The 10,017-nt window shown below is 36.3% G+C and overlaps 1 protein-coding gene across 1 annotated transcript in view; it reads left to right on the forward strand.

Moving 5' to 3' along the window:
- The window catches only part of LOC135198269 (adhesive plaque matrix protein-like), an 18,854-nt gene extending 12,961 nt beyond the window's left edge, over positions 1 to 5,893 (forward strand). The window contains exon 5 of the mRNA XM_064225839.1: positions 5,775 to 5,893. Within this exon, the coding sequence (XP_064081909.1) occupies positions 5,775 to 5,893 (119 nt within the window). The remainder of the gene's footprint in view (positions 1 to 5,774) is intronic.
- Positions 5,894 to 10,017: the final 4,124 nt, after the last annotated feature.

The following is a 10,017-nucleotide window of genomic DNA, read 5'->3' on the forward strand; positions in this document are numbered from 1 at the left end:
TGACTTTGACTTTCTCTCTCTCTCTCTCTCTCTCTCTCTCTGAGTGTGTGTGTGTGCGTGTGTGAATATGCTTGTAAATATGACTTTGACTTTCTCTCTCTCTCCTCTCTCTCTCTCTTCTCTGAGTGTGTGTGTGTGTGTGTGTGTGAATATGCTTGTAAATATAAATCTCTCTCTCTCTCGCGGTGTGTGTGAATATGCTTGTAAATTTAACTCTCTCTCTCTCTCTCTCTCTCTCTCTCTCTCTCTCTCTCTCTCTCTCTCTAAAACGTCAGATAACAAGGGCTCAAGGGGAACAAAAAAATAATTAATAAAACCTTCTGGATAAACGATGCTCAACTACGACTGTAGCAGAAGCGATCGGTTACAGTTACACAACCACCCCACAGCATGAAGCACACGAAGATGATTCAGATTATATTCAAGTCGGAGAGAGATGAGGTGTTCAAATTCAAGTGCCCAAGCCCAGAAGGGTCACTGAGTCACCCCCGGAAACCACCACCCGACGCCATGTTTTGTACACCGTCTGCAGTGTGACGGAGACAGACATTAGCAGACATTAGGACATTGAGCACTCCACCAAACGGCAGGACAGAACACCTACTGTATTCAGGAACAGTAAGCAGAGAGGGCAGCATAGTACCTACCACTCCCCCCCCCCTCCCCCTGCACCCAAACACCCAACCCACCCCCTACACCCAACCCAAAGTCAATCGGGAGACAAACATTGGAGGGTAGAACGATTTCAGTATCTTCACTCGTCTCAGCGAATACATTCTTAATCTATTTATTAATCTATTTTATTTTTTATCTTTTATTTAATAAGTGGGATCTCTTCTTTCTGTATTTCCCTTTACCTCCTCTTACTTCATCTTACTGAACATCATGATATTCTTTGAAAGCTTGAATTCCCAGTCAATTGGCCCCTGTGGTGGGCTTGTTCCATATGAATAGGTTTCATCTTCTGAATAATAATAATAATAATAATAATAAAATAATAATAATAATAATAATAATAATAATAATAAAATATTCTTTGGAGCTTGAATTCCCAGTCTATAATGGCCTCTGGGGCTTATCCATATGAAAAGGTTTTATCTTCTGAATAATAATAATAATATAATAATAATAATAATAATAATAATAATAATAATAATAAAATAATAATAATAATAATAATAATAATAATAATAATAATAGCTGTTTCAACGGCATTTAATTTATATAGAATCTTCTCAATTCTGCTTATTATCTTTTTCTCATCAGCATGTAGCTGGTGTATCAGGTTTCCTAAGGACATGTAAAGATTTCAGTTGTCTTAGGTTTATTTCCTCTAACGCGTCGACAGCGCACAGGCAGTCGTCTATGAGAGTAAACAGCAAGTGAATTAAGATACAAGGAAACCTGATACTCCAGCTATATGCTGATGAGAAAAAGATAATAAGAAGCATTGAGAAAATAATAATAATAATAATAATAATAATAATAATAATAATAATAATAATAATAATAATAATAATATATTGTTTGGGAGCTTGAATCCCAGTCTATAACGGACCCTGTGGTGGGCTTGTTCCATAATAATAACAATCATAATATAATAATAATAATAATGAATAACAGAATGATAGGAGCGAGGAATCTCAGAAAGAAATGACACCGCATGGACGAATAGAAGCAACAAGAAAGACACACACACACACCAAGCAAGCACAGAACCTGATATTTGGGGAAACCCCTTTCATGAGGACTTCTCTGGGAACTTCCTGCGGGATCTCTCTCTCTCTCTCGGAGATTAGGGAACATGCAACTGAATGCTTTCATGTGGCATTCTCCTAAACATAGCATTATCTTGAATGGGTGAAGTTGGGAATCCCTGAGAGGATTCGTCGTGAGGAGAGGCATCTGAATTATTTTTTTTTTTTTTTTACATTTATATTCCTTTCTCTCCGATAAGGGAGGTCAGAGTTCCTTCATTGGTTTCTTTTTCTTTTTCTTTTTGCCTCTCTGTGACGCTTTTTTCCTCTTTTAAGTGACTAGGTTTTTTTTTCCTCTTTTAAGTGACTAGGGGTTTTTTTTCCTCTTTTAAGTTACTAGGTTTTTTTCCTTTTTTAAGTGACTAGGTTTTTTTTCCTCTTTTAAGTGACTAGGTTTATTTTCCTCTTTTAAGTGACTAGGTTTTTTCCTCTTTTAAGTGACGGTTTTTTCCTCTTTTAAGTGACTAGGTTTGTTTTCCTCTTTTCAGTGACTAGGTCTTTTTCCTCTTTCAAGTGACTAGGTTTTTTTCCTTTTTTAAGTGACTAGGTATTTTTTATTCCTTTAAGTGACCTAGGTTTTTTCCTTCTTTTAAGAAGAATAGGTTTTTTCCTTTTTTAAGTGACTAGGTATTTTTTCTTCTTTTAAGTGACTAGGTTTTTTTCCTCTTTTAAGAGACTAGGTTTTTTTTCCTTTTTTTAAAGTAACCTTTTTTAAGATTTTTTTCTTTTTAAGTGACTAGGTTGTTTCCTCTTTTAAGAGACTAGGTTTTTTTCCTTTCCTTTTTAAGTTAAAACTAGGTTTTTTCCTTTTTTTAAGTGACTAGGGTTTTTTTCCTTCTTGTTTTAAGTGACTAGGTTTATTTTTTCCTCGTTTTAAGAGACTAGGTTTTTTCCTCTTTTTAAGTGCCGGTCACTTTTTTCCAACTTTAAGGGACCGGTAGGGTTTTCCTTTTTTTTCCTTTTTTGCAAGTGAACTAGGTTTTTTCCTTTTCCTCCTTTCAATGTGGACTAGGTTTTTTACCTTTTTTAATGTGGACTAGGGTTTTTTATTTGTGCTTCCTTTAAGCGACTTAAGGTTTTTCCTCTTTTAAGAGACTAGGTTTCCTTTTTTAACTGACTTTAAGGTATTTTTTTCTGGACTTTTAAGTTTGACTTTAGGTTTTTTTCCTCTTTTAAGAGGGACTAGGTTTTGGCCTTTTTTAAGTTTTTAACTACTTTTTTTTCCTTTTTAAGTTGACTAGGTTTTTCCTCTTGAAACCTGACTTTTAAGGTTTTTTTCCGACTTTTAAGAAGACTTTTTTGCGTTTTTATCCTTTTTAAGTGAACTAGGTTTTTTTTTTTTCCGTTTTAAGGGACGAGGTTTTCCTCTTTTAAGTGACTAGGTTTTTTCCTTTTTTAAAGTGACTTTTAAGGGTCCTTTTTCTTCTTAATTGACTAGTTTTTACTTTCTTTTAACCTTTTAAGGGACTAGGTTTTTTTTCTTTTTTTCCTTTTTTAAGTGACTAGGTTTTTTCCGTCTTTTCAGAGACTAGGTTTTGAGGTCTTTTTTTCCTCTTTTAAGTGACTAAGTTTTTTTTCCTTTTTAAGTGAACCTAGGTTTTTTGGTCTCTCTTTTAAGGACTTTTTTTAGGTTTTGTCTTCTTTTAAGTGACTAGGTTGTTTTTTTTCCTCTTTTTTTTAAGTGACTAGGTTTTTTTTCTTTTTTCTTTTCTAAGTGAACTAGGTTTTTTCTCTTTTAAGTGACTACTTTTTTTCCTCTTTTAAGAGACTAGGTTTTTTCGTTCCTTTTTTTAAGTGAAACTGAGGTATTTTTTCTTTTCTTTTAAGTGGACTAAGTTTTTTTTCCTCTTTAAGTGACTAGGATTTTTTCTTTTTTTTTCTTTTCAAGTGACTAGGTTGTTTTTGTCTCCTCTTTTTAAGGACTAAGGTTTTTTTCTTCTTTAAAGTAACTAGTTTTTGGTTTTTTTCTCTCTTGTAAAGTGACGGTTTTTTACTTTTTTCTTTTTTAAGTGACTAGGTTTTTTTTCTTTTCTTTCAAGTTTGACTAAGGTTTTTTCTCGTTCACTACTTTAGGTTTTCCCTTTTTTAAGTGAACTAGGTTTTTTATTTTTTCTTTTTTAAAGTGACTGAGAGGTTTTCTTTTCCTTTAAGGACTTTTGGAGGATTTTTTTCTCTTTTAAGTGGACTTTTTAGGTTTTTTTCCTTTTCTTTGGGAAGGGATAGGGTTTTATTTTTTCCTTTTTAAGTGGATCGGGTTTTTTTTTTCCTTTGTTAAGGTTTTTGACGTTTTTTCCTCTTTTAAGTGACTAGGTTTTTTTTCCTTTTTTAAGTGACTAGGTTTTTTCCTCTTTTAAGTGACTAGGTTTTTTCCTTTTTTAAGTGACTTAGGTTTTTTTCCTCTTTTAAGTGACTAGGTTTGGTTTTTTTTCTTCTTTTAAGTAACTAGGTTTTTTGTCTCCTCTTTTAAGTGACTAGGTTTTTTTCTTCTTTTAAGTGACTAGGTTTTTTTCCTCTTTTAAGTGACTAGGTTTTTTCCTCTTTTAAGTGACTAGGTTTTTTCCCTCTTTTAAGTGACTAGGTTTTTTTTCTCTTTCAAGTGACTAGGGTTTTCCTCTCTCTCTTTTAGTTGACTAGGTTTTTTTCCTCTTCCAAGTGATGGTTTTTTCCTCTAAGTGACTAGTTTTTTTCCTTTTAAGTGACTAGGTTTTTTTCCTCTTTTAAGTGACTGGGTTTTTTCCTCTTTTAAGTGACTAGGTTTTTTTCCTCTTTTAAGTGACTAGGTTTTTTCTCTCTTTTAAGTGACTAGGTTTTTTTTTCTTCCTTTAAGTGACTAGGTTTTTTTTCCTCTTTTAAGTAATTATATAGGTTTTTCCCTCTCTCTGAGTAGATTGCTTTTTTATCATCTTCGGTGACTTTTGCTGTCTTAGGTCATTGGGTTTTTCCTCTGAAGTGCCTAGGTTTTTTCCTCTTTTAGGTTTGTTCTTATGGGACTGGTTTTTTCAAGGTGACCCTTTTTTTCTAGGTGACTGGTTTTTTTCTTAGGTTGCCATGTTTTCTTCTCTTAGGCTGCTGTTTTTCTCACAGTTTCCCGTGTTTTTTCTCTATGTTTGCCGTGTTTTTTATTCTTAGGTTGCCGTGTTTTTTTTTCCTTAGGTTGCCGTGGTTTTTTTTTTTTTTTTCCTTAGGTGCCGTGTCTTTTTCCTTAAGTTGTCGTGTTTTTCTCTTAGGCTACCGTGTTTTTTCTTAGTTTGCTGTGTTTTTTTCTTGATTTGCCGTGTTTTTTTCTTCTTAAGGTTCCCGTGTTTTGCATGTTTCCCTGTGTTTCTCTCTGTTTTCCCGTGTTTTTTTCTTAAGGTTGCTTGTTTTTTTTCTTGGTTTCCGCCGTGTTTTTTTTTTTCCTTCTTAAGGTTGCCGTGTTTTTCATGTTTCCCGTGTTTTTTTTTTTTTTTTGCTCTCTCTCTCTCTCTCTCTCTCTCTGTTTCCCGTGTTTTTTCTTAAGGTTGCTTGTTTTTTTCTTGGTTTGCCGTGTTTTTTTCTTCTTAAGGTTGTCGTGTTTTTCATGTTTCCCGTGTCTTTTCTTTTCTCTGTTTCCCGTGTTTTTTCTTAAGGTTGCCGTGTTTTTCTCTCAGTTTCTCGTGTTTTTTTCTCTTAGGTTGCCGTGTTTTTGTTTTCTCCAAAATTGCAGGTTTTTCTCTCTGAACTCACTGAGTTTTTCCATCATAGGTGACTAGTTTTTTTTTATTCGATTTTTTTGTTTTCTTGTCATCAAGCTTTGGAACTCTCTCCCAAACTCCGTATTCCCAGTCCAATAAACTGCTTACACTTTTTGAGAGAGAGAGAGAGAGACATTCTTTGTTGGTACTATGTTACGTCGAATTACGATACATTTCCGGTTATATCACTGCGGGAAATTCAGAGAGAGAAGAGAGAGAGAGAGAGAGAGAAGAGAGAGAGAGAGCGGCGGCTAAACCTGTTGTTGCTACGGTTGCGCCATTTTACATCCTGGTTCCTCTCCAGGTTACAACAGGTGGCGACGGTACGTTCCCGGTTACGTCGAGATGGATTATCATGGAAATAACAACGGCACCTGTTGGCGTAACGGAACACCTGTTGGTATTTTGTTATTAAAACTGTGACACTTGTTAGCGTAACAGCGACACCTGTTGATGTAACAGAGACACCTGTTGGCGTAACAACGGCACCTGTTGGCATCTTATCATTAAAACTGTGTCACCTGTTAGCGTATCAGCGACACCTGTTGATGTAACACAAGCACCTGTTGATGTAACGCCAACACCTGTTGGCAAAAAACAGAAAAATATTGGCATAACTGCGACACCTGTTGGCGCAACACAGACACCTGCCGCTAGCAATATGATACTACAGATGATCCTCTTGTAAAAAAAAATGGTCATCAAAATATGCGATATTGTACTTTTAAAAATCAAACAAAATATTATTATTTTATATATAAAGCTCTTTTATTCTTCTACCTATACGTTTTGTCGTCATCAATTTGAAGTATTCGATATTATACGTTAGAAAGTCCGACAAATATATATATATAATATATATATATATATATATATATATATATATATATATATATATATATGAAGCTCTTTTATTCTTCTGCCTATACGTTCTATACCCATTTTTCGCCGGAGAGAGAGAGAGAGAGAGAGAGAGAGAGAGAGAGAGAGAGAGAGAGAGAGAGAGACGAAAGTAATACAAACACATTCGTGGCGAACTTACTGTACCGCTCTGGGATTTCCGGAATCGCGGCCAACATACTCGAGCCAAAACGTTCCTGTCCAAATTCCCTCCATCAAGGTCGTATCAATTAACTTTCTCAAAGGCGAGAAGACTCACGACTAGAACGTACTACTACATCCCTTACGCCACGGGAAATGTTCCGTAGGAGAAACATTGCTGGCAAACGCAAAAGGAAAAACGAAAAACAAGTTTTAAAAAAATGCGTTGAAGCCATCGTTGCCAATTTAGTGGAGCTTCACACATATGCCGATGCATTTACAAACTGTTTCCATGAATTCTAGTTGTCATGGTAATACAATAATGATAAAATTGCTCTAATATGTACATATACTACAAATAGATACGCTAATTTCACTTTTTTCCACGGTTTTGTGTAAGTCTTATAGCCAGTTTGGAGGGCAAACACATACCAATTGGCAACACTGACTGAAGCTGCTGCTTATGATCAAGGTCCAACTGTATGATGCTGTTTGACCCGCTGCCCACGAAACTTCAACCATGGCCCGGTGGTTACCAGAAGCACTTTAACCTTACATAAAATAAAAATTACAGCGTGATTGGAGATCAACAAACCATCTGCAGCCCTCTAGACTCAGGAGTTTGTAAAATCTGAAGGCGGATAGTAAAAAAGTGCGGACAGAAAAACGTCGGTACAATAGTTTTCTTTTACAGAAAACCGAATAAAGGAAATAAGAATTTCGTGGCACTATCGCCTTCCCCGCCCCCCTCCCCACCCGCACACAAACATCCGGTGTGGTTTCATTCATAAATTCGTGTTCATCGACGTAGGGAGGATGTCGCTGTTGCCAAGGAATTCGAGCACGATAGAAATAAAACGTACTACATTGTGTTTTGGTACGTCTGTTAAAAAACAGACGCATATACACTGGCGAAGACGAAGGCTCGCTAAGAATTCTGTTTTGTCTCAATCGTAATTTCAGTTAGTAGGCCTACCCGGAATGGAGTTCTAGTCTTATAGTAAAATTCGGATTCTTTCTGTTCTTATCCCTTGTCTGGACTTGCGACCTTTAAAACGAGTTCTATTATGTCGAAGAATGGCCGCCGTCTGTTATGTTACATTAGGCGGATCTTTCCTAGTTAACCGTTAGAGAGTCGTCTTCTAAGACTAATATTTCCTCGGGGATCATTAGCTTTATGACATCTACAGTCTTTTGTTTATGCATCAGCTCAGTGGTCTGGTAAAACTAAGATGTACTTAACTTCTTTTTTTTATGTTTTTACTGTCAACCCCCCCCCCCCACCCCCCACACCCCCGAACTGCCATATACTAAACACGCCGCAAAGGTGGTTGCATACCGGGTTTGAACCCCTGGGGGGTCACTATCTACTAGGAAAGATCCCGTTAGGCCTACTGTACATCCTACGCGCCAAAAACACTTCAGCGTCTCCTAGAGCTAGAAAAAAAAAAAAAAAAAAAAGTCTAAAAACCGAACTCTGGAGGAGTGGTCGTCATCCGGAACAAACCAGCTCTTTAGAATTTTAACAAAACATAAAAAAAAAATCACGTTTTAGCCTCGGGCTAAAATCTAGGTTATGACGGATTGAGCCATGCTAGACTCATGATGGAGAGAACTCATGGAGAAGGCATTTCCGAGTGACGCCATGTTTCTAAACACCCCCTGGTTTTTTTCCGTTCATCGACACTCCACACGTTCGTGTGATCCTCGGACTGTGTTATATACGCACTTCCTAGAGGCTCTAGAAATCTAGAATCTAGGCCGTGGGTATACGTGTAGTACTAACGATTTCGGGCTGGCCTGCAGTATGGCGGTTACTATAGCCAGGCGAAGGCGAAAAAAAGAGACAGACAGACAGAGAAGGGACGAGGTCCACAGGACCACATACAAATACCTGTGATTCATCGACTTTCAAGCTTCCAAATCACAGCATCTCGTAGACAAAGGACGCGCCAACAGGTTTCAAATTCCTGTTCTTCGTTTCTTATTCGTGCCAGATCCGGGAGAATGAGAGTTCCCAGACACACCTTTTCCGGTGCTTGGATGTCTGTAGTCAGCGGAGATATTCCTTTCATCAAACTTTAACTTCGATATCGAACATCCGCTTGTCTGTTTTTATGACTTTCCTGGGCTCTTAATTCGACGGCTTCTATTACAGATTGTTGTTTTTTTTTTTTTTTTTTTTTTTTTTTTTTTTTTTTTTTTTTTGTTGCTTGCTACTGTCAGGCTATTGTTAAATTGCGGTACCTACATAGCGTATACGTGCATCGAGCTACAAATGTCCTTTAATATCTAATTCGCTCTCCCTCGGAATTAATATAATTACATATATGAAAATATATTAATTACAAGGTAGAGCGCATTGGATATTAAAAGACATTTGTAATTAATACAATTACATACATGAAAATATATTAATTCCGAGGTAGAGCAAATTAGATATTAAAGGACATTTTGTAGCTCGATGTATGTATATGAATCACGGTAATGTGATATATTCATAGTGTGTGCGCTGTGTCAAGTCCGCATAGAAATCCCTGTTACAAAAACATAGCGTATTAAAATATATATATATATATATATATATATATATATATATATATATATATATATATATATATATATGATGAATAACTTGATCACGAAGTATATAAAACGTGATGCTATATTATATCAAATACACACACACACACACACAAAAACACACACACATATATATATATATATATATATATATATATATATATATATATATATATATATACATACACGTATATATATCAATACATATGTACATTATACATATATATAACTAACATTTTCTTTGCTAATTTGTCGTCCCACTCCATATGAAACGTATGCATGTACGAATCCCTCCTTTCCAAGGTCTGACGCCGGCCTCTTCCTTTAGAATGTTTGACCTCACTCATTTTCCCCTAAGTAACATCTGGGGAAACTGCAAGCAGCCCAAAGTAGAAGGTAAGTTACCTCGTCAGGTTTGACCCTGGGGAAACCCCACGGAAATATCCCCCACAACAACAACCCGGGTAACATGGCAACAAAAAATCCCGAAGAATTCTTGTTGCTTAACGTCTAAAATCGCAGGGTAGGTCAAGGAGTTCCTCTCTCTCTCTCTCTCTATCTCTCTCTCTCCGAATGCTGCATGCCTACGAATAACATGAAACTGACTGCGTGTCAAGGACATACTCTTCGTTAAGACTTTTTATGCACCGTACCGTACTATACGTTATTTCTGTACCGTTTACGTATCACACGTACTCGCGTGCGTTGGTCATTACACAGGAATGTCAGGTGAACAACGTTGCAAACGAAGAAAATGCTTTGAAACAACCCATCAAACCGGTTTTATAATAAAGATTTTTTCGTTCTACGCAGTTCGGGAAGAGAGAGAGAGAGAGAGAGAGAGAGAGAGAGAGAGAGAGAGAGAGAGAGATTGTTCTCAAAGATTCTGAACTGGTGTATATGTATATACAATATACATGTGT

This window comes from Macrobrachium nipponense, chromosome 22 (assembly GCF_015104395.2).
Source record: "Macrobrachium nipponense isolate FS-2020 chromosome 22, ASM1510439v2, whole genome shotgun sequence".
Taxonomy (NCBI): Eukaryota; Metazoa; Arthropoda; class Malacostraca; order Decapoda; family Palaemonidae; genus Macrobrachium; species Macrobrachium nipponense.